The sequence below is a fragment of the Panthera onca genome, chromosome D4 (genome assembly GCF_046562875.1).
Source record: "Panthera onca isolate mPanOnc1 chromosome D4, mPanOnc1 haplotype 2, whole genome shotgun sequence".
NCBI classification, from domain to species: Eukaryota; Metazoa; Chordata; class Mammalia; order Carnivora; family Felidae; genus Panthera; species Panthera onca.
Window position 1 is genome coordinate 75,061,824 of NC_138351.1, and position 24,227 is coordinate 75,086,050.

At 56.6% G+C, this 24,227-nt stretch overlaps 1 protein-coding gene across 5 annotated transcripts in view; it reads right to left on the minus strand.

Annotated features, from left to right (window-relative positions):
• WHRN (whirlin) overlaps positions 1–24,227 on the minus strand; it is a 95,414-nt gene continuing 71,187 nt past the window's right edge. Inside the window, exons 4-13 of one of the 5 annotated variants that reach the window (XM_078436561.2) lie at positions 21,519–21,721; positions 20,403–20,439; positions 18,975–19,187; positions 17,989–18,198; positions 15,168–15,200; positions 5,765–5,836; positions 3,986–4,523; positions 1,773–1,951; positions 1,113–1,235; positions 1–863 (exon numbers count right to left, since the gene is read on the minus strand). In XM_078436561.2, the coding sequence (XP_078292687.2) occupies positions 681–863; positions 1,113–1,235; positions 1,773–1,951; positions 3,986–4,523; positions 5,765–5,836; positions 15,168–15,200; positions 17,989–18,198; positions 18,975–19,187; positions 20,403–20,439; positions 21,519–21,721 (1,791 nt within the window). In that variant the 3' untranslated portion in view covers positions 1–680. Of the gene's footprint in view, positions 864–1,112; positions 1,236–1,772; positions 1,955–3,985; positions 4,524–5,764; positions 5,837–15,167; positions 15,201–17,988; positions 18,199–18,974; positions 19,188–20,402; positions 20,440–21,518; positions 21,722–24,227 lie in introns of all 5 variants that reach the window. The other 4 variants (XM_078436560.2, XM_078436563.2, XM_078436562.2 and 1 more) reach the window with 4 other exon arrangements.

Genomic DNA, 24,227 nt, shown 5'->3' on the forward strand with positions numbered 1-24,227 from the left:
CCTTGTTCAGATTTCTTTATTGAAAAATTAAAGTCATAAGCTCTGTATATAAATACGCTCACATTGCTGGTCACCTGCAAGGCCTCTGGGGTAGGCTGGGGGTGCGGTGGGAAGCTGGGGGCTTGAGGCCCCCAGGGGTGAGGAGAGGGGAAATAAATAATAAATACCATGGGGGTGGATAAGGGGCCAGGAAGAAAGGGGGTGTGGAATGGGGGGGTTGCTTGACGCTTATTTGTGGCACTAAAGGTCCTGTGAGATGCCCCCCTGGCTGGGGGCTGTGTCTGTGAATCCTCACGTGGCCTCACTCCAGATAAAGGCTCGGACATCTGAGGATGGGCCAGGTGCTAGCTGGCGGGGAAGGGGGCACAGTGCCCCTTATCCAACCCAGAGTAACAGGTCCTGGCAGCCTCAGGTGGACTTCCTCTCCTTCCCGAACCCACGCTCATGCCGGGCATCTACTGTGTATACCGGGCATGGCACCAGATCCTGGCCCGACCTTCTGTTTGCCTCACCGGGCTTTCTTCTGGTTCTGGGCCAGCGGGCCGGGAAAGAGTGGGGGGGGTGTCTTCCTGCTACCTGGCCACACAGCCCCGGCCCTCAAGGAGCCTACTAGTGCCAGGAGGGAGGAGGGACTGGGGCCAGGGACTGGGCAGCAGTGGGAGGCCGTCGGGCCTCAGTCCCTAGAGCATCACATTGAACTCGGTGACCAGAAAGTCGATGTAGTCCCGCTCCTTGGTCTTGAAGGCCTCGGCGATGATGCGCGCAGCCTCTCGATGTTCCTTGCCCCGAAGCGTCAGCCCGTTCACCTCCAGGATCACATGGCCCACCTTGAGCTGCCCACAGTTGTGGGCTGAACCGCCTCGCTGCAGGGGCAAGACACAGGGCAGGGGCACGCGAGGCGCTCGAGGGCTGGCCGGGCTCTGACACCCACCGGGTCAGGCCCAACACCGCCAAGCAGGCTATCATCTAGGAGTCCGCTGCCCTGATCAGGAAAACTGAGGCTCAGTGAGGGCAGAGGGCTGGATCTGCCGGGGTGGAAGAACTCTGAGAGGCTGAGAAAGGGGCCTTCGGGGGTGGGGACAGATGATCAAGTGGGGCCCGCGGAGACATACCTGAATTGTGACGATCCTAGGCAGGGGCTGGCGGGTGTTGGCACCGCCCTCGATGGCGATGCCCAGGGTGGCTGCGCTTTTCTTCACGCGGATCAGGGTAGACGTGGGCTCCAGGAGTCCGGGCTGCGGGTGCGGGCAAGGAGACCAGTGACTGAGGCCTTCTCGGTGGAGGCCTGGCTGGGGGGGGGGGCGGGCTGGACTGGCCATGACATGTCCCCTGGGTCAAAAGGGCTCAGACTCCAGACCCGTGCTGGAAGCTGCCAGTATGCTAGCACTAAGCTAAGAACCCGGTGTTCCCAGATCTCTGACTGCTTCAAGACCCCCTGAGGCTCAGGAGGCTAAGCGGCCGGAGCTGCTGGGTGGTGGCTCTAGGACTTGGACCCAGGCCTGACTGCTTCAGCCAGTGCGCCATCTCAGAACTGAGCTTAACGACCCTCAAGACCAACTTTCGGTACCTGGCTTGTCACTGTCAGTGGCGAAGGCAGGGCCTAACTTGGGCCGCCAGACTCCTGATACCGTGGTCTTTCCAGGTACCCACACCCCTCCAGTGATGGGGGCTCACCTCCTCCCCGTGGGCACTTGTCAAGCTGAAACCTGGCTGGGGACCTCCCGCTCCCCACCTTCCCCCCCAGTCGTCTGCATCCCCTCCTCCTCGCTCACCGGTTTGGTGGCCCCCTCTGTGGTCCTCTCGTTCCGAGGCGGCTCCTTGCTACTCCTGCTCTTGGTAGATGCCATCTGTCTGCCTCGGCCCGGGGCGCTGGCCTCTGCCTCACCAGCATCCACGCCACTGTCCTCGCTCAGGGTCTGCCCACTGTCCGAGAGCTGGGACAGTGTGGAGGCTGCTGAGAGTGGGGAAGAGGAGGAGAGAGGTGGTTTAATACAGCTGGGGTCAGGGAGGGCTGCCTGGAGGAGGTGATGGAGCCGCAGGCTGAAAGGCTGCAGGGATTCTCCAGGCACGGACTAGGGAGGAATGAAGGGATCACAGGGCTGGAGGGAAGAGAGACTTCCAGACACCTTTCTACCACTGAGACCTGCCCTTCCAGCTGGGTCTGGCCCCAAGTCTGCCAGAATTTCTTCTCTGACCACCCAGTTCTCAGCCCATGGAATAATGATTAAAACAGAGGCCAGGAGGCAAACCCAGTCCACAAATGTGGGTTATTTATTTGTTTTAACTTGCACAGTGCTGTCGAATTTTAACGATGAACCAACACATTCAAATTAAGATAGTTCATATAAAAATTAAATTTCCACCCTCTCAATTAAAAAGTGGGAGGTCTGGGCACCTGGGTGGCTCAGCTGGTTAAGCATCTGACTTTGGTTCAGGTCACGATCTCGTGGTTTGTGAGTTTGAGCCCTGGGCATCGGGCTCTGCACTGGTGGTGTGGAGCCTGCTTGAGATTCTCTCTCTCTCCCTCTCTCTCTGGCCCTCCCCAACTTGTGCTCTCTCTCTCTCTCTCTCTCAAAATAAATAAATACACTTAAAAAAAATTAGAAGGTTTGCCATGCCTGGTCTGTAGCCTCCACAACCCCAAGCTGAGTGGTGAGCACAAACCCTCATTCACCAGTCAACCCAAGCTGCTTCATTGCATGTGTAATGGCCTGGCCCCTAGTTTGAGACACTCCAGTGTCTGGCAGGTCAGGTCTGAATCCCCTCTGACCAGCTGTGCAACCCAGGGCGAGCTACACAGCTTCTCTGAGCCTTCATGTTTTTGTTTCAACACAGGAGCAATGACACCCATCTAATGGCGTTATCATAAAACTGAATGGATATGATGTGTAGGGTGAAACCGACAAGAGAACAGACTTGTGCTACACTTGTCTGTTCCACAGTTACTTTCTGTGCCTCAGTTTTTTCATCTGTAAAATGGGGATAATAGCACCAGCCTCCAGGGCGGCTGGGAGGGTTAGATGAGTTGCTAATAGAGACAAGGCCCCTAGAACCACATCGGGCACACAGGGAAGTACGGCGCAACTGACCGCTTTTATCAGGCTGTGCTGGGCTCCGTGCCAGATGATACCTCAGGTTTCGCTCACCACATCCTGCCTTCCCTCACCAAGCTCCTGAGCCCAGGGACACTGTACTCAGCACCCCAGTCTGCCCACTGCTTGGCATATAGGAGGCACTCAGTTCACAAACACCCCCCTGACCTGGCCTGCCCCCTTCCCTGGCCGCAGCGGGGTCTATATATCACTTGAGCCACAAGATGGCAGCAGAATCCAGCAAAATGCACCCAACTTGCTATGGAGAAGGAGATCTAGAACACCCGGAGGTTCCGGGCTCTCTGGGAGTGAAAAGCTGGCTTTCCACTGCCCTCCACCCGCTGAGTTGGGCACCCCTGGAAACTCAGGGGCTGCATCCCGGCCCCAGGTGTCTGGAAGGTCCAGCCTGCACTCTGACCCTGCAGCCCCGGGTGTGGAGACCTCTGGGGGTCCAGACACCGTAATTTCAACACCCTGTTCCAGGCCCTGGGCACTGAGATCACAGAGGCTGCCCCTGGCCTCAAGGAGTCCAGTCTCACTGGGGAGAGAGTCAGAGATCGTTGGGTGACCAGGTCTGGAGCTGCTGGAGGAGGAGCCCAACCCTCCCAGTGACCTGGCGGGGCTGTCACCGAACTGCCATCCCATGGCTTGCCCGCGGTCATACGGTTCCAAGCAGCAGACCTAGGGCTCACAGTCGTGTCAACACAGGCTCGGGACACCCTGGCCCTGCACAGGGCACGAGGGGGGGACCGCCCGGGCTAGAGTACCCTGGGCGAGCACATGCTGCCCCTTTCCGCGTCGATGGGCAGATCAACCTGGAGGGGCCTGGGTGCCCCCACAACCCCGGGGCGGGCACCCCGAGCCCAGCCCACCCGGGGTCGGCCGGTACTCACTGCGCGTCTGGGGCAGCGCCCTCACTTCGTTCACGTCCGGCTCGCTGTCCGGCCGGTGCACCTCCACCATGACAAAGTGCTGGTTCGTGCCCGTCACGTCTGGCCGGCCGGAGGGGGAGGGTGGCGGGAGACAGCCCCCTGCCAGCGTGGCCTCCGCGGGGGGGCTCTTCAGGTGCGGCGGTGACTGGACTCGCGGGAAGGGGCCGATGGGGTGCTGGTTGACCAGGGCCAGGCGGGCGTCCAGCGGCCTCTTGGAGCCAGGGTTGGCAGGGGAGACCGAGGCATAGATGGGGGAGGAGGGCGAGTCTTGTGCTGAGGAGGCCCCCGGGGCAGGGGCAGTGCCCGCTGGCGGGCTGTGGTTCCAAGGGGCCGAGAAGACGATGCCTGAGTGGGAAGATGCCGAGGAAGGTGGCTGGAGGCCCTCCTTCCCTGGCTTCCTCTGCTGCTCAGGCGCGCGGCTGTGGCCTTGGGCCAGAGGGGGTGGGGGAGGCGGCGGCTTGTAGACAGGCAGCCCCTCGGAGGTGGCTTTGACATCATCCTGCCAAAAGACCCAACAGGAGTAGAAGGAGTCAGAGCCCATTGTGGCTGGTAGACAGGAGCCCCGAGCAGGCCGGGCCCCGGCTGGAATTCCGTCCTGCTCTCTAGGCTCTTGGCCACACGGCTCTGAATAATGCAACACCCGAGTGGAAAACTTCTCCCCCCATCTCAGCAGCTGATAAGCATCGGGAACTTGGCGGGCGTCTCTGGGGAATGGCACCGTTACCTTTGGGAACTGAAGTTCTTGGCGTCAGCCAGGACTTATCACAGGGAACAAGACTTAATTAGAGGTGGATGGAGAGAAGGGCAAAACAAACGACAAAAAAAAAGCATTCCTTTGGCTTTTCTTGTTAGAAGGTTATCATGGCCACTAGAGACAGGAGATGTGCAGGACTGGAGTGAGAGAGAATGGATAGAAGGTGACAGTCACATGGGCTCGGGGGCCGTGTGGTCCTGGGCAAGTCACAGCACCTCTCTAAGTGCATCTCCGGGCAATGGGGAAACCTGGGTCTACCCGGCAGAGGTGAGGGGATGTGAGGGACCATGTGTGTAATGTGCTAGCAGGTGCCTGCCACACAGCAGGTGCACGGGAAGTGGCAGCTATGGGTACAGCCATTGCTATTTCCCTCTGCCTATGCCAACATACAACACTTGCAAAGCTCGGACGGCAGTGTGTCCCAAATGCTTTACTTAAATGAACTAATGTACCTCTCGCCACAAACTTGTGGGGTAGGGACACAATTATTATCCCCATTTTACAGAGGGGAAAACCGAGGCACAGAGAGGTTAAGAAACCTGCCCAAAGTCACACAGTCAGTGGCACAGGTGGGATTTGAACCCAGGCAGTCTGGCTCCAGAGTCCAGGCCGTTCAGAAGTTATCCGGGTCAGAACTGCACAGTGATGCTGCCGGGGCTGCTGACGTGGACACAGCCGAGGCCACATTTAACTTCCATTTCCAGGGTGGTCATGTGGCCTCTTCAGGGAGTTCACACACTCCACGTTTCAGTACTTGTTATGATCACGTTCAGACAACGTATCAAAAGTAACACCAACTCAGCAAGCAAACAGCCCGACACCCACCCCAGTCCTGGGCGCTGCTGGAGAAGCCTGAGTGATGCCCTTGTGCACGGGCCTGGGGCTGGGTCTGAGGGCCTCTGGCTCTCACCAAGAAGCCAGTCCCCAGGGCCTCAGGCAGACCAGGAAGGGCAAAACCTCACTGCGGGAACCAGAGAGGGTCTTACCAGGGAAACATCTGGGAGGGTGTTCATATTGCCCTGGACAGCCTCACCACTTTCCTCCAGGTCCAGAGTGTTCTAGAAATGGAGAAGAGAGCAATGTGAGCAAATATAAACCGAGAGGAAAAAAGCAGTTTGCCCTCCGAGATACCAAAATCCGTGCTGGGCCCCGGGACACCTTCCTGTGGCTTATGCGTGTCCCAACAGGCCTCACTCTTGTAGAATTTACACATTAAAATTAATGTCCGTTTTCCTGCTGGTCATCTTAAAATAAATTTTTCTTTGAAGCTTCTCCGGGCCTCCCCTGAACTATCTGGAGATGCTGTGGGGTGGCTCTGGCCTGGCCGGGGAATTCCCAAAGCTGGGCCCCGGGCTCCGGGCCCTCATACTCAGAGCTTCCGAAGCCTGAAGGTGCTCGTGGACAGAATCCCAGGAAGGTGTGAAAATGGCAGGACGCACAGGAGAGGTGGGTGGGCAAGTCTCTCTTTTAATTTAGTGGCTTCTATTGTGAGGCAGGCGGTTAAAGTTTACATAGACCTTATTTTGCAAAAACGCCCGTTTTCTGCTTCCTTTGCTAACTCCCTGGAAGAAGCCTCAAGCTCTGTCAAGTGGCGCTGAGCTGCTGAGGCCGTCTCTAGGTGGTCCCTGGGAGGCTGAGCAGTGCTCCTGTCAAAAGTAGCTCCTGAGGCCTCAGGGGAGCCATTCCTCCACCCCACAGAACCCAGGATGGCAACAGAGCCTCCACAACCAGCAGCTGGCTCATGTCTCAAGTGTAGCCCTCAACACTGAGCAGTCTCAATGCTCCACTGGTGAGGGCCTGGGGCCACAGAGGAGGCGAGACCCCACCCCTGCCTTCTGTAGCCTGGAGCCAGTGGGATGGACACAGACAAGCAAGGAGGAGACTGTGCACAGAGCTAGGAGATACAGGCATAGAAGCGGCTGGGGTGGGGTTATCAAGGAAGGCTTCCTGGAGTAGGGAGCATGGCTTAAAGCTGAGTCTTGTGGGTCTTTAGCTGGGCAAAGGAGGGAATGATGGTGTTTCAGAGGGAAGGGCGTGCATAAAGCAGGGAGGAGCTTTGAGAATTTTCGAGCAGTTCCACGAGACTCAAGCATGGAGCTGCTGGGACTTGAGGCTGAGGGCAGTGGGTTGCCATGGAGATGTGGTCAGGTTTGTCTTCTATGAAGGTTCCCTTTGCTCACTTCCTCTCCAGCCACACTAGAACAATGCGGGCATGTCAGGGCCTTCACACTGGCTGTTCCCTCTGCCTGGTCCCCTCAGCTATCCACAAGGCATGCCTTCTTCTTACCTCCTTCAAGATCTTCCCCAAATTATCACCTCCTCGAAGAAGGCTATCTTCACAACCCCACCTAAAATCACAACCCCCCATCCCCTGCCCTGCTTTATTTTTCTGCTTTACGCTGACCACCATTCTTCACCCAGCAGCAGGATGTAAACCTGGAAATGTAAGTCAGATAACGCATTGCTCAGAACCCTCCAGGGTCTTTCCGTTTTCCCTGGAGAAAATTCCAAAGTCTGCAATCACTGTGCCCAATGAGTGGGCCCTTTCTTGCTACTTCAACAGGAAGGGATGGTTCCTGCCTCAGGGCCTTTGCATTCACTGCTCTCCCTTGCTCCCACAGCACTCCTGACTCACTCCGTCACTTCATTCAGCTCTGACCTCAGCAAGGCCTTCCTAGACCAGCCCTGTCTGAAACAGCACCCCTCCCCATCCCCCACAGCACCTCTAACCCCTGACCGCACTTCATTTTTCTGTGTAAGATTTATCACCACCTTATTGTTTGTCTCTCCCATTAGCATGAGAACTCCTCAACGGTAAGACTACCTGGTCCCTACTCTACCCTCAGTGTTTAGGATAGTTGCTGCTTGACAAATATTTACTAGGCAAATGAATGAATCGATGGGTGAATGAATGAATGAATCGATCACTCTAGCTGTCATGGAGGAGGCCCCAGCAGGCAGAGAATTAAGCAGGGCAACGACTCTAGATCATCGCAGGGAACAGTAACGGTGAAGGCAGCGGGTTGGGATGGAAGGGGCCCACGGATGCCACGCTCTCTGGGGCTCAGGCTCTCAGGTCACTCTGCACTGATCCCCATCTCGAATGATGCTCCTGGAGCCTTGAACATCCTGGGCAGGCAAAGGGCCTGGGACGAAGCCCAAAGGGCATGAAGACCAGTCACGGGAACCCACCAGTAAGACACTTGGCTCTCCCGGCTTGGAGCCTTTCACACCCAGGGCTCCTCATCTGGTCCCGTGATGCCTCTGGGGGCAATGTCAGGCTGGGACATCTGCCCCGTTTTACCAACAAAGCTGAGGCTCACATGCAGACTTCAGCCTCTGGTCTCCACCGCCGCCCCCTGCATGCCGCTGGCAGCCTCAGCGATGCAGAGAGTGGGGGATCCTTGGTGGGGAAGGGCAGTGATGGGGCTGCTCTGGCACTCACTGATTAAGTGACACCACTTGTGGCTTCTCTGATGTCACATCCAGCTCTACCACTCACAGCCAAGTGACGGAGGGCAAATCACTGATGCTCTGTGCCGGTTTCCTCATCTGCAGAATGGGTTAACAGCAGTCCCGCTCTCATGGGGCTGATGCATTAGCACTAAAAAATGCTCCAAACAAGGCCTGGCACAATATATGAGGGCGGGCTACTGTTATATCAGAAGCCTGGGACCTGGCAAACCCACCCCAGCAACCTAACCGCTGCCTGGGCCCATGTGAACACTTGACTGGAAATGCAAGAGCAGTCTCCCTCCTCCCAAACCGGAATGAGTCCGGCACTCCCCAGAAATAGTACAGCTGGGCACCACCAACTGCCCAGGGTTAAGGTGAGCGGCGAGGCAGGGCTGGTCGTGTGCGATGACTTCCCCGAGAGGGGTCAGAGGCCTGGGAGGTGTCTACGGCAAAGGCAAGAGGGACCTCTGCCATTCTCAAATGCAGCCACTGCCAGCTGTCTCCAGATTCAACCTGCGGGCAGCCCGGGGGCTCAAATGACAGTCCTTGGTAGGACCAGAGGCATGGGATTCTGTCCTGTTCTGGCGAGTTTTGAGCACTCATCTGGCCAACAAGCAGTTTTGGCTCATGGGGGATACATGATGAGCAGGTCACTGTGTTCCTAACACCCAGGAGAGGGCCATGCACACAGTAGGTGCCCACACGTTTTCGCTCAGGATCACTGATGGGGCCGGCGGTCGTACCTGGGCCACTGGGAGGGAGACAGGAAGCGTCCGGAGCCCTGACAACACAAGCATGCCTCTGCCACGCATCGCAGAGCGGGTGTGACCGTCTCTCAGAAGGGTATCAGAGATCGATCCACAAACTGGGGACGACCACGCGCCAGGCCCTCTGCTGAGCATTTTACTTACTCAATCTCACTGGATTCTCATGGGATCATCTCATTGGATTCTCATGGGAGACAGGCACTGGGATTGTCCCTGGCTCACATCATTTACACTTAAGCTCAGGGAGGGAAGTGACCTGTCCAAGACCACACGGCCATGCTACAGCAGATCAAGTTTCTAACCCAGGTAGGGGTGGCCCCAGAGCCCATGCAACACTTCCCCAGAATTGGGTAGGGCCCTGATATCACAGGAACCAGAGGGCCCTAGGAGCGACCCTCTCTGAAACGAAGCCATATAGCCATCACCGGCCCCTGGCCTCAGCCCATTCCTTGCTGTTAATAGCAGCCCGGAGCCAACACTGAAGGCAGGCATGGAAAGTCGGGAGGGTGACGGTGGAGTGGGGACAAACATCCAGCCCTGGGAGCAAGGCCTTTAGTGGAGCAAAGAGCAGACGGGTCAGAGCAGGGCCCTGCCAGACTCCATCTGCCAGATCCAGACGCTCAGGAGCCCCGAGTCCCCGAGCCATGTTCCTTGTGCATCTGAAATAGCTGCAGACAGCAGGCTAAGAACCCCGGGGATGCGTCAGCAGAAACGCTCGAGGAACAGACTTCGAGAGGAGGATCAAGGTCAGTGCTCACGCAGGAGCCGGCTTGTGTCCTGGCCGCCTCGCCGGCCCCACCCCCACCCTGCCAGCAGCTTGGGGCCCCCTTCCTCCTGCAGAGGCCAGAGACCAGCTGAATGTTTAGACTCGGGGCTCAATCAGTCCTGAGTCTCCAGCTGAGGTCACTGAGGTTCAGAGAGGGAAGGCCACCTGCCCAAGGTCACACAGCAAGCGCGAGGCGGAAGCTGAGCCATCTGCAAGGTCTGACTCTGTTATTCAGCCTGCTTGCCATAGGACCCAGGATGCCCTCAGGACCTGCTGTCGTTGCTCCCCCCGGCTCCTTCCTCCTCAAATCAGTGGCAGCTCAGAAAAATTGCCTTCCTCTCAGAGGAAAGAACACGGTGAGGGCCCGTATAGTCCAGGCGTCTGGTTGGAGGGGACTGTGGGGCCAAAATAAAGTGAGACGGTGGAAGGAAATCACCTGTGCTGACCTCTGCCAGGTGGACTCACAGTTCTGGAAGTGCTACTGCTTCCTGGCCCAGGTATCACCTCAGCAAAACGAGGCTCTCCCCTCCCTTCCCCCTGCTCCTGCCCAACGCCCTGCTATCTCTCCCCTACATCCCTTCATTAGGACAGGAGGGCTCTTACGTAAAGGTGCTATTTTCAGCTCTTTGTTCTTCTTGCTTCTTTATGCTGATGTCAGGACAACGGGCTCCCCCCAGCTCTGCCCCTAAATGCACCAGAGGCCTCTGGATATGGGGAAACTGAGACTCTGAGTCACAAAACTTCCTGGAAGGTCACTTATGGGGGCCAAGATTTCCGTAGGAGGCCGGTGGGAGGGACAGAGAAAGGAAAAGCAGAGAGAGGAGTAAGGGAGAAGGAAGAGAAGGAAGGCAGGAGGGAGAAGGGGAGAGCAAGGAAGAACAGAGAAAAGCAAGGCATGGTGCCAGCCAGAGCTGGGGCTGCGATCAGCCCAGGAAGGTCGGGTTGTCGGAGGGGGCCTGACAGTGACATGAGCTGGGTAGGGCCAGCCTCCCTGGAGTGAAGGGGACAGGACTGGGGGGTCCGAAAGGAACATGGAGTGGGAACCTGGGGGGACGGCCATGCTGGCAGAGACAGGATCGTTGTGCTCCTGAGCTCTCCAAGCACAGGGTAGGGCTGGAAGTCTGGAAGCTGATGGGGAAGGGCAGGGGGATGCACTGGGAGAGAGAGGATCCCCAAACAGGGCACTGGAACCCACACTCGCCGCTGTGGCCGAGGCCGTGGGAACTGCCCCGGTGCCCGGCCAGCTCTGGGCGCTTTCACCAGCTGTCCGCTCCTGCCTTTGTGCTTGAGCATCAAACCACAGAAGTGCCCGGGAGGGCCCGTGTGGCGCAGACAGACCGCGCTTCCTTCTGTCGTCCTGCATCTCCCTCCCAATGGCCTCAGGACAAGGGCTTCACTCAGCGGACAGAGAGTGTGACCCAGAATCTCCAGGTCAGTGTTGGAAGAGCCCTTAAGACAGGCGCTGGAAAGCAGGGCTCCAGGAGGGATGTGGTGACCCAAGAACCCGGCCGAGGGAAAACACCGCATCTCTACCTGCATTAACCTCCAACCCAAATGTCACATCTCCTTCCTTATAAATGGAGGCAACACAGCCTGGCAGAATCAGGCTCTGGAGGGGCAGGGCTGGCCTATGTCGACTTGCTTGTTTGCTGGAAACGGCTTCCAGGACCCCGGCCCCCCAAGCGCCCACACGGAGGCAAGTGCACCACAAAGGGCTGCCCGCGAGGTCCGTTCCTTATTTCAGACACCCGTTGACGCAAAGCTGCCCCGATGCCCGCTAATGCCTCTGGGGAATTTATGGCTTTGAGGGTGCAGGGGGCTCGTGCCGAGGCCTCTCAGGAGGAAGTGGGCTGTTGGACGCAAGCAGACAAGTTGGCCTCGCCCCACCCCCACCTGGCACTGAGCGGCCTCTTGGGACACGGGCTACAGAGCCAGCCTGCCTGACGACACAGGAGTAGCTCCGCCAGGTCACCCCATCTGCACGCCCCCCTGAGCTCTCTCCACACACATGGGAAGCATCTTACAAGATGCAAACAAGGGCGCCTGGGTCTTGATTTCGCCCGGGTCATGATCCCAGGGTCATGGGATCAAGTCCCACGTTGGGCTCTGTGCAGAGCGTAGAGCCTGCTTAGGACTCTCTCTCTCTCTCTCTCTCTCTCTGTCCCTTTCCCCTACTCACACATGCTGTCTTTAAAAAAAGAAAAAGTGCACACAACATCATGTCACTTCCTTACTGAAGACCCTCAGTGGTGTTTCACGGTTTCAGGATTAAGCCCAAGTCCCTGGCGTCTCCTGCTGCTCACCCCCCACCCTCTCCCCTTCGCCCTACTGACCTCCTACGGTTCCTTCCAGGGTCCATAAGCCTCGAGCTCAGGGCCCTTGCACGTGCCGATCTGGCCCCTCAGCTGCCTTGCCTTGTGTATCGCCCGGCTGATGCCAGTGACTTCAGATCTCAGCTCAAACATCTCTTCTCTCACATCCTGGATTGGTCACGGCCCCAGTCCTCGACCCATTTGTCAGAGCAAGGATTATGCAGGTGATCTGATTCAAGGCTGCCTCCCCGACTAGACGTGCTAAGCGTTGGGACAGCAGGTGCTGCCGTCTCTTTTGCGCACGGCGACCAGTGGCCCACTCAGAGCCTGGCGTGTGGGAGGTGCTCAGGGAATGCCTGCTGCAGGAGCGGGTGATGAATGGGTGAAGGGTTGGGATCCTCCCAGCCTCCCCACTGGGGGACGACTTGCCCGGCAGAGGACTCTCTAAACCCATCCAGGCTGGACCAAGGGCAGAACACAGGAGGAGGAGGAAGGTCCTCTGTCTGCTCCCTGTTTCTGGAGAGAGCTGCCTTGACAATCAGGGCATCTCTGTAGCTGAGAGGGCCTGAGACAGGCCTGAGCTTCTCCACTCTCCTTTCGCCCTGGATGAGGAGGAAAGTATGGGGGCCACAGGGGAGCAAAGTGCTGACGGCCACACCCTCTTCCCACCTCACCTCATGGGAACAGAAGCAGTAGGCCTTTAGAGGCAGGGCCCCTGCTACAGCATCCTTTGGTGGGCTAGGGAAGCCCCTTTCCGGGCACATGAGAGGCCTGACGTGCAAACCTCTCAATTCTAGGCGGAAAGGGGCTGTGGTTAAGCCTGGGGCAAGTCCACCACCCCTGACCCCAGCGGCACCTGCTTTGTAGGTCCAGGGCTGGCCTGGGCCTCTACAAACGCTGTTCCCCTGAAGGCCTCTGTGGCGCCCTGTCCCAGCCGTTAGAGCATCAGCAGAACGGGCTCCCAAGTACTCCACACCTCCAAGTCTGCTCCCGAGCTCACGGATTCTTCACGACGATCCACACGTGGCTGGTCTTATCAGCCAGCGTACAGATATGGAAACTGAGGCTTCAAAAGCTTAAGTCACCTGTCCAAGGTGACACGGTTTCTACCTGGGAGAGCCAGCCTGTCTGTGGAATTCCAGAGCCTGTGTGCCCAAGCCCCTCTGCCACGGGCTGGCTGGCACCAGGTAAGGGCTTCAAGAAACGGCACGCAGGCCTTTATTCTGCTCAGCTTCCCCGGCTGACATCTGTATGGGAGGGGAGTGACACTGGAGGCAGGAAAAATTCCCAGGGCTGGCTCTCTATTAGACAAATGGAAAATAAACACAATTTGTCGATGGGGGAAGGCTGCATCTGATTTCCTTTGATCGATTTTGTCTGGCCTGAGGGAAAACGGCTGCGGAATGAGCCACGTTTAACCTGGGATTGATAACTGCACCATGAGATCCACAGAACTGGGGCTAAATGGAAACCGGTTCCATTTAGGGCAACTGTCTGGGGCATCTGGGTCACAAGAGCCAGCTGCCTGCCACTCGGCCAGTCTGAACACCAGATCAGAGGACATTTTCCTACGATGTGGGAGGGAGATGTTTCGAAGGCTGGAGTGTTAGAAGATAATCCTGAGCGGCCAGGGAGTGAGGATTCATTTCAGTCTCTGCTCCACAATCCCCAGGCCCCGGCTCTGTCCCAGAGCCAGGCTGGCACTGGGCACCCAGACAGGAGAAAGATATGGTCCCGGCCAGCATCCCAGCAGCGTCTCCCTGTTTACCAGGGAGAACAAACTCAGGGAGAGGTTAGAGCCGTGTGACAGGCATTTTAACAGACAGGAAAGCAGGTGAGCTCCATGAAGCATGGGATCTGGGCCGCAAGAAAGAAATGCCTTCGGCTTCTGTCCATCCAGATTCGGGGGGTTGTGGGTCACTCAGCATCACCGCAGTAAAAGCTAACGGACACATACGTGCTGGTGTTGCAGACCAGCGTCCGGCACTTGGTGACGAACAGGTTAATACTGAATCCTGACTCTACCATGCCCTCACTGAGCGACCTGGAGCGACTCCCTTCTCTCTAGGATTTGTTTTCTTCCCTTTACAATGGAGATCACGGCGGTACCTGCCAGTCCTAGTAACTAGGAAGCTCAAAAAGATACACCTGGAAAGCATTATCACAGTCCCACGGAGAACTCTCTAAAATACCAACTACTACTATCATTGAGAAAGGCCCCAACTGCGCCTGGGTGGCTCAGTCAGGTAGGCATCCCACTTTGGCTCAGGTCATGATCTCAAGGTTTGTGGATTCGAGCCCCACATTGGGCTCTGAGCTGACAGCTCGGAGGCTGGAGCCTGCTTTGGGTTCTGTGTCTCCCTTTATCTCTCTGCCCCTCCCGAGCTTGTGCTGTCTCTCTCTCTCTCAAAAATAAATAAATAAGACATTTTTTAAAAAAGGCCCCAATTATTAATATGGGCCAGGTTCTGGGCTGGGCACTAGGGATTCAACGGTGACTCCAGATGTCATCACTGCTGTGGTCAAGGGGAGTAGCCAGCCAGGCTTGTAAACATTATTAGAATATAATGAGACAAGAGTCATGACAATAGGAAACCCAGGGGGCTGGAGGAGGCACAGGGAAGTCAGAAAATCAGGGAAGTCTTCTGGGAAGAGGGAGCATGTGGGCGTAGGGGGCTGATGTACACGTAGGAGATAGCCCGGCCATGAGAAGTGGGAAGGAGAACATTCCAGACAGAGTTTATAACATATAAAAAGGCCAAGAGGTCTCTCAACAGCCCCACAGCACAGAAATGATCATCCTCATTTTATAGATCCTAAAACTGAGCTCAGAGAGGTAAAATCACTTTCCGAGGTCACACAGCAAGGAGGTGGCAGGGCTGGGGTTTAAGCTGAGCGCATTCTCATTCCAGAGCCTGAGGAAGCCTGATGAACTGGCAAACAGGAGAGACCGTGAGCATCAAGAAGAACCCCAGTTCCCCACCGGGGCTGGGTGCAGACGTAAGGGAGTGGCAGGCAGGGCCACAGCCCCGGACCTCCACCCTGGCTAAGGGACTCCCACAGCCCCGCCCGGCAGGAAGGACGGTACCTCCATCAGGTCTATTAGCCACAGCAGCCGCTCCTGGGGAGGAAGGGTGGGCAAAAGGCAAAAAGAAAAATACATCAAATAAATATTAGGGATGGGGTGGGTACAGCAGTAAACCCTGCAAAACATGCATGCATGCTCACACACACACAGAGAAAGGCAACACAAACACAATTCTCTAAAACCCCTTTTCTATTTCCTTTAAATGCTTTGGGCAGGAGTAAAAGACGGATGAAGAAAAGGCTCTGCTGCTATAACTGGGACTCTTTCAGTATAACTGCCTCCTTGAAGGAAACAGGGGCCACCAGGGCTCTGCAGAAATGACGCCTGTCCTTGAGAACCCCTGTCAGAAGATGGCCATTTCCCTTGGGGCAACCCTGGGACTTGCCAGCAGGCGGGGCTGGGTCATCACCCCCGTTTGGCAGATGGAAAAACTGAGGCTCAGAGAAGAGAAGTGATTTGTCCAAGGTCACACGTGTTAATGAACGGCAGAGCCTGAAGGAGGACCTTGTTCAGGAGACTGGATCAGAGAAAACCTGGATTTCAGAGGGGCCCAAGCCCTATGCCGGCAGCAAAGATCTGAGTCTGAGGGATAGAGCCCCAGGCCGTGCATGTGAGAGCACCTGAGACTGGATAAGATTGGAGGGGGGTGGCAGATCCTCAGCCCAGTGCTTTCCAGAAGGCTCCAAGTATCTGCAAGGCTGCAGACACAAATCCTCAAAGTGGTTTTCTCCAGCCAGGTTGGGGGAAGTCAGTTAAGAGCAGAGGCTTCCCCTGCCCTAGGGGTGTGGACGGCAGTTCTGGGATGCTAGTGCCAATAGGGAGATTACTCATCATTTAATCTTCCCAAGAAGCTGGGCACAGCAGCATCACTGCCCCGGTGCAAGTGGGGAAACTGAGGCACTTGGCGGTAAAGCGTGGAGCCAAGACGGGTGGGGGGCCAGCACTTCCCAGGTATGGGGGAGACCCCTGGGCTGGGGCAAGGCCACTGCAGGCCAGCACTCAGCTGGGCATAATAGTTACCCTGACTGCCATCAGAGCCTTGGGCAAAGGACCTTGGGCCATTCTACCTGTGGGGAAACTGAGGCCCAGAGAAGCCAGGGCTTAAACCTAAATCTCCTGCTTCCCAGGCTAGAACACGCCCCATCCCACCCACTGGACCTCTCACCCCCAGAATTACAGGCTGCAATCCCCTGGTTCTAGAGCACTGGCTCATGGCTCCTGAAGCCCCACATGGACATTACCAAGGCCAATCTCAGTGGAGTCGGACCCACAGGGAAATGGCCCCTCGGGCCAGGTCCCTGCAACCCAAAACGTGCTCATCACCTGGGTGTTACATCAAAGCATGTGCACAGAACCAAACACACAGCCCCAGGAGGGGAACAGCCTCTTCCCTGTCCCCGAAGTGATCTGCTCATCCTGGACCGTGACATTGCTTCCAATGCAGCCACATCCAGAGCCCTAGAGGAATGCCTGGCAGCTTCCTGGTCACCCCAGGAAGGGACAAGGACTCCTGGGGAGGAAGGTGACTCAGAATGGTAGGGGTAGGAAGCAGAGGAATAGAAGTTGCTACAGAAACTCAAATCCTCAGAGCTAAAAACAAAACAAAACAAAACAAAAAACAAGCCACGCTGGGAGATGGAGTCTGCAAAGCAAAGGGAGCCGCCCCAGGGCCGTTTCCTGGTGGGTGCAAGCTCATCCGTGCCCACTAACCACCGGTATGCAACCTTGGACGTCACTGCACCCCTGGAGCTCCTGTTCCTCCAGCAGGACAACTAACTGCGTCTGTCCGGAGTCGATTGAGATTCCACCTGTAAGAGCTCCCAATTCTGCGTCTGGGAGCAGCAGTGCTTGAGAAACATGCTTTCCCCTGCCCCTTCCACAGGAGAGTGGTGAGGAATGATCCAGAGACAGGAAAGGAGAGCATGAGCCACTCCAACTCTCCTGACCTCCAGCCCTGCTCTTCCTACCAGAATGACGGTGACACCTGGTTCCCATACCAAGCAGCAAGGCATTTTCTCTGCCCCTTCTTGCAAAGGCTTCCTGGGATTAATTTGCCTCTAAGCATCCTGGCGGCAGAACCCAGGATGGACCAGATGCTTTTCTGGAGGGCTGGCAAGTCTGGGTGAAAGTCAGGGTGGGTTCCAAAGACAAGAAGGTGTATCTCGGGGAAGATGCCATCACCGTGACCACCATGAATGCACTGCCACGGTTTCTCGTGGGACCCTCCCACGACTGTCACTATTTTCTCTATTTGTCTCATTACCGGCCTTTTTCTCCTTTATCTCTGAGCGCACCCTCCCCCCCCCACCCCCAGACCGTGAGCCCAAGAGGCAGGGCCACATCTGCCTCATTCACTCGCTGTCTCCCACAGCCGTGCCTGGCACGCATCAGGCACTCAGCGATGATGAGGTTTTTTCCCAGGGAAGAAACTGAGGCTCAGAAAGGCAAGGCACAGGGGCGCCTGGGTGGCGCAGTCGGTTGAGCGTCCGACTTCAGCCAGGTCACGATCTCGCGGTCCGTGAGTTCGAGCCCCGCGTCAGGCTCTGGGCTGATGGCTCGGAGCCTGGAGCCTGTTTCCGATTCTGTGTCTCCCTCTCTCTCTGCCCCTCCCCCGTTCATGCTCTGTCTCTCTCTGTCCCAAAAATAAATAAATTAAAAAAAAAAAAAAAAAAAAACGTTGAAAGAAAGGCAAGGCACAGAGCTGCTAAGGGGTGGTGCTGAGATTCACGCCTACGTCGGTCTCACTGCAAAGCCAGTATCTTGGCGCCCCACCCTTGCTGGCCCTCGAGCCAGGGCCAGGGCCAGGGCCGGGGCAGCTCACCCTGGCTGAGCTGACAGTGGTGGAGGTGCCGTGGCTGCCTGTGGATGAGCCCGTGTCGCTGTAGGAGACCGTGGAGTAGGTGTCCCCGGCCCCAGGGCCCGGGGGCTGCCGTGCCTTCATGGACTCGATCTCCCGCCTCAGCACCAGGTGGTCGAAGCGGTCCAGGTCTTGGGGGGAGATGGTGCCTCTCACCTCGGACAGGAGCGAGAACTGGGCATGGGGACAAACAGGGCACTCAGCCCGGGTTTCGCCAGCAGATGGGACCTGTCCCCTGCTACCCACAATGACCTGCGTGCCAACTTGACCACTGGCCTCCCTCCTTAACCCCCCGCGGCTCCCCACTGTCCTAGAAGAAGTCCAAGCACGATACCCTGAAGGCCGGGCCAGCATCATCTGACTCCTGCTTCCCTCTCACCCTGTCCTCACTGGCATCTTATCAGCAAGCACACGTGACAGCAGCTCCCTGAACACACCGGGCAGCCCCTGGCTGTCCCTCCCACCCAGAATGCCCTTCCCTTAAGCCTTCCCGCATGCAACTGCTCCCAGTGGATTTAATCACTTCTTCCTTCGTGCAGCTTCTGGGCCCCAGACTTCCTCGAGAGCAGAGCAGGGTTCTCAAAGCTGGCAGCACGGCACAATCGCCCGGGAGTTGTGGCAAACTCCCATCCACGGGTATATGGAGTTAACCAGCCCGGGGGGTGGGGCCCGGGCACTGCTTTTGAAGAGCAATCCAGATGACTCTAAATGTATGCTCAGCATTGACAGCTATTTCACTGGGGCCCCCATCACCGGGGACTTTAACTGACTATGTCCCCAGGAGTCTATGGGCTGGCTTTCCTGGCTGCCTCGGTCACCAGTCTCTGCCCAGGGCTGTTTCAGCCCGACTCTTTGTGGGTTCTCACTAGAGGGGTGGGGGACGGAGGGAGGCAGGGAGGATGCCGAGCCCTGGAGGACTTTTGCCTTGCCCCTGGAGGGGCTCGGGTCACCTTGGCGTGCGTGTTGAGCAGCTCGAACAGGGCCATGACCAGGGCTTCCACGGAGACACCGCCGCCACGGTACTCCTCCAGGTAGTAGGCCATGGTGGCTCGCTCCTGCTCATTCAGCAGGTGCCGCGCCTGCTCCTCCAGCAGCAGGCGCGTCTGGTTGCCCAGGCTGCTCAGGGTCACCTGGGAGCCAGCCGGGCCCTTGTAAAATCCCAGCTGAAAAACAGGAAGACAGGTGTCTGGGAATTCTGAACTGCTCTGGGGCCAAGTGGCCAGGCCACGCCAGTGACCACAGTGCAGAGGGATGTGGTGGGTCCCTCTGTGGCCTCGGCCTACCCGGTGCACCTGCAGGAGACGTTAGTTACAGGTCCGTTCTCAGACCACGAGGCCGTGTGCAGGTGCAAACGGCATTCACGCCTTAGCCCGCACTTTGACATACATTATCTCATCAGGTCCTGAAACCAATCAGAGTCGAGCAATTTTATTATGGCTCCCAATTTATTCTCCAGGTTTCAGTATCTCCCTTGGTAAACTGGGGATAACAGTAACCTTACTTCCAAAATATGGTGCAGATCTGCACACACTCTCCACCCCCTCCTCGCCACTGCCTCAGGAGTCACTGGGAGGTGTGACTAAGATGCCATTGGGGGGGAGGGTGTCCCCGCTCCTCCCCTCTGCCTCCCCCATCACCTATGCAGAGCTGCTGAAATGATCTTGTAATAATAGGAATCGCGTCGTCTTGCTCCCCTGCTTAAGCCTTTCCGTGGTTAGATGCCAAACCTCTTACGGGCCCACAGAGCCCCCATGTGATCTGGGGACCCTGCCTGCCATCACTCTGTTCCCCGCTCCTCTTTGCTCGCCACACCCCCTTACACTCTCCTTGCCTCCAACAAGCCACCTTTTTGGCACAGCGGGGCTCTGGCACATGCTGTCCCCTCGTGCTCCTGCACCGGACTTTGTTCTGGCTACTCCTATGTAACATTCAGTTCACAGCCCGAGTATCGTGTCACCGATTCACAGAGTCCTCACTCGCCCCTCTGCCTCTCACCACCTAAATCAGGTGTCCCATCTGTTAGTCTCTCCCACGCTCCCCAGCACCTTGCCTGATGGCACTGAACGTCTTCTGTGATTAGACACGTGTGCAGGATTTTTTTTACGTGTGGGGGTCTCCTTCACTAAGTATACCCTCCTCCATGAGGGCAGGAATTGACCTGTTCTGTTTAGTGCCATTAGCCCTGGTACCTGGAACCTGGTGGTGCTCACAGATGTGTGAGGAATGTAAGGGAGGACGGACGAACGGACAGTCGGCGGGCTGCTCAAATGAAATGAGATCATGCACGTGAGTGGCTCCATGCACCTGCCAGGCCCAGAGCCCCCTACACGGGGGTGTATGAAGAAGCTACAGATAACCAATGACGGAGAGCTCCCTACCTTGTTTGTCCCTTCCGTTGTAAGATCCCCAGGAAACCTATGAGAAAGAGAAACGTGTTCAGCTGCATGGCCGAGCAGTTCTAACAGGCACCAGCAAGGGAAAGGCCAATCTGGAGCGGGGTGAGCAAAAGTGTTGAGAGAACCATGGCCTCCACTCGCTGGGGCTACTCAAGGGCATAGGAACCCCTGGGCAGATGAGCGGCTTCCAGCCCCCTCATCAAGCACGGGGGCAGCATTTCTAAAACCACGCGAGGTGAACTCCTGGCTCAGCAGCCCTACAGGACCAGGCAGGTAACACAAGGACAGGAGACAATAAACAGCAGAAGACCCGTGGCCTCGGGGTCAAGGCCAACCCTAGGGAGGGTGGGTGAGGACAGGGGCCAACTGGAGACCCAGAGATGCAACTCGCAGGTGTAGCTCAGCTCCAGCCCAATTTCATGAAGAAACATGCGCTCAAGCTGCTAGAATTCCTGATTTTAAAGCAGCAGCCAGAAGTCAGGGTTTTTGTTTTTGTTTTTTGATGGGAAACCGGATGCCTTTTTAAATGTTGGCAGCTAACTAAAAAAAATTATGATACCGTGCTGGTGAACAGGAAAGGAGACAGGAGAGAAGGAGGGAAGAAAGGGAAGGAGATGCTCTGGGTGCATCTGGCCCGGGAGGCCACCAACCAGTCTGAGACTTCTGATTAGAAACCCAAAGCTGACGCGTGAGGCTATCAGCAAGTACACAGCCATCAGCAACTGTGGTCACTTTATGACTCCCACGACCCTTTTCCTCGGGTGACTCACAGGGTTCCTCATTCCCAGAGCTGGATGGGGGCAGGGGTTATGCTCCCCACTTTTCAGACGAAGCATCTAAAGGCCCAGGATTAAGTTAAGTGATTTGCCCCAGGGAAATACAGGATAAGAGAGTTGGCTTATGCAGTTCAGCTTTCCATGGGAAAAGGGCCAGGAGAGGAGAAGGGATGTGCCTAAGGTCACGCCTTACAAATGCAAAGGACCCTGGGATGGGACCCCAGGCTCTCAGAATCTTTAGGGATCAGGGTGTGCTGAAGGGATGGGAGTGGGCATCACTGGCTTTCGGTCCCGGGGCTCAGAGTGAGCAATGCTGCCAGACCCTGCTGAGTTCGTGGTGGTGTCCCCAATCCGGGAACTGGCAATCCACTTGGTCTCATCCACAGTGGTGCGGGCATGGGGCAGCCTCCCGACGTCCTTCACCGTCAGGATCAGGTGCTGGGATGACTTGAGCAGCCTGACCGCCTCGTCATGCAGGACGTTGAGAAAGCTCCGCCCGTTGACCTCCAGAATCTGGTCCCCAACCTGCCAAGACCACCAAACAACAGAGTAATGCCTGGGCTGCTTGTAGACACCGACTCATGCCAGGGGCTTCAGAGCCCCGATCCCGGTTCTCCGCCTGGCCAGCCCAACGAGGAAGTCATGGAGGCCCAGAGAGGTTATGAGGATGCCTGAGGGTCACACAGCAAGTCAATGGCAGAGTCAACTTTCCCATCCTGATCTTGAGCCCATGCTCCTGTCACTAGAAAGGGCTACCTCCCCTCGACCTAGCAATGATTTAGAGAGGTGGATCTACAAGATTCCTGGGGGTCCCCTTATCTAGAAGAAAACAGCCATCCCAGAGGCCTGGTGGGGGATGATACAGGGGGGTAGGACTCGGGGACAGATGTGAAGGCATACTTCCATTACTTCCTTTCTCGCTTCTACAGGGTTGAGATGTTTACCTCAGGCATGAGCACATTTCCTTAAAATACAAACAACAGTTTCATTTACTCACGAAAGAAGCAGTAAGTGAGAAAAGTAGCCTCCCGTTAAAGCAATAACATGTTGCTTGGATTCTTACAAGTAGGCAGTTTTATTTTGTAATGCAAAAACACATTTTTCACATTAGTGAAAGGATTTAAAAAAAAATAAGAGGAAAAAAAGTAGCTGCCCCATAAAAATAAACCTGAGACAGAATTACAAGAGGCTGGAGGGGAAGACGGCTTAGAGTGAGGTGGGGCATCCGACAGACTCCCAGAATGGTCCACACGGAAGGTCGGGTGTTTCTCTTCCCTGCTTCTCCTGGAGGGGGCGCCCAGGGCTGCTCCCCATCAGGGCCTTGAAGGGCAGCCTTCTAACGCCGATCATTCCTGCCTTCTTTTCCTTCTCTCCAGCTTCCCAGCCTGCTTATGGCACAGGACCAACCCCAGAGGGTTTCCCCAGCTTTTTTCAAAGCAGAATTTGGAAAAGGCGAGCCACTTGGGAATTTCGAAGAAAAGGAGGAGAGAAGAAGATGCAATGACGAGGCTGAGGATCAGAACCCTGGTCTCCAGTTTCTTGTCTTTCCTTCAACACCTCGCCTGCAGGTGGGGAGTTTCCAGTACAGAAAGCGGAGGCAAATGCAGTCTTGGCGTCTCCCCTCTGCACCAGCGCGGATGTGCTCTGAGAAGGCCCGCTGCCCCTTTGCCCCCACAAGCCCCTTCAACATATACCTCGCACCTACCAGGCGCCAAGCTCTGTGCGGGGACACTGTGCTGAGCAAGACAGCCCCGCCCCTGCTCTCCTGCTGCTCCAACTCGAGAGCGGGCTCAGTTCGGGGCTGTAATTGGGTTCTCCCATCAGCCTCTCCACACGGTCCCCGGGGCCCGGCACACAGTGAGATTTCGACAAAAATTCATCCGATGAATGAAAAGTCAGACACCCGTTCCCAGCACCAGGACCATCTCTGCGGCAGCCCAGCGGCGCCCAGAAGAGGACACCAGCCTGGAGCCCCAGGTTCAAGCCACTATTCACCAGATGCTGACTGTGCATCGAGTACCTTGTTCATCCCTTTGTACATTTTTTCCTTATTTAATATCCTCAACATCCTGCAAAGGAGGTATCACTGCTCTTCATGCCACCGGAGAGAAAATGGGGGCTCAGAGAGGTTAAGTAAATAGTTGGCGGTCACAGAGCTAGTGGAAAGGAGGCAGGCAGACCCACGCTGACATGGCCCCAAGGCCCTAGAGCCTTCTCCTACTCAGCTGCTGTCAGGAGCTCTGCCCGGGGACACGCGTCCAAAGCCACCATCCTGCCGTCACTCCCCAGCCCTGCCTGCAGCACCCAGGTCTGAAAACCCGCCCCATCGTCACCTCTGCCTTTACTCCCCCTGGTAACCCTTCAGCAGGTGTCACCCAATCTTCACCTCCCCCCACCCCTGGGGGCCCCCCAACCTGGGTCTCCTTCTCCTCACACCTAGGTTCCTGAGCCAGCACCCCTCCTCCGCGCATTAACTTCTAAACTGGCCTCAGCCCTGTTGCCAGGTTAACTTGCCCTCGACTTTTTGCTCGCACGACATCCTTCTCTGCTCCAAAACCTCAATGACCTACCACGATCCAGGAGGCAGAAGAGCACTAAGGGTTAAGGGTTTCAAAGACATCAGACCCGGGTTCAAATCCTGACTCTGCTACTTCCATGCCCTGTGAGCTCAAGCAAATCCCCCAAAAGCTTCTGTGCCTCGGTTTCCTTGGGCGTAAAAATGGGGTGCTACCCCAGAACTGTCCTCCTCCGCATGCCTACAGCATCAGCGTCGTTTCCCAGTGTCCCCAGAGATACCTCCAACTCTCGGTCTCTTTCCGCATCTTTGGGCTCCCTTGGTGTGAACCCAGGCTCCTGAGAACTTAGGCGGCCCCAGCTGGTCTCCTTGGGAAGAGCCTGAGATGAGACCCAACACCTGGTTCTGGGCTTGGCATACAGCAAGCGCTCAATAAGTGCTTATGCACCAAGGTACAGAGTTTGCCACTTCCCGCCCTGGCCTCCGCAGCCCCATCCTGGCCTCTGGCTTGGCTTT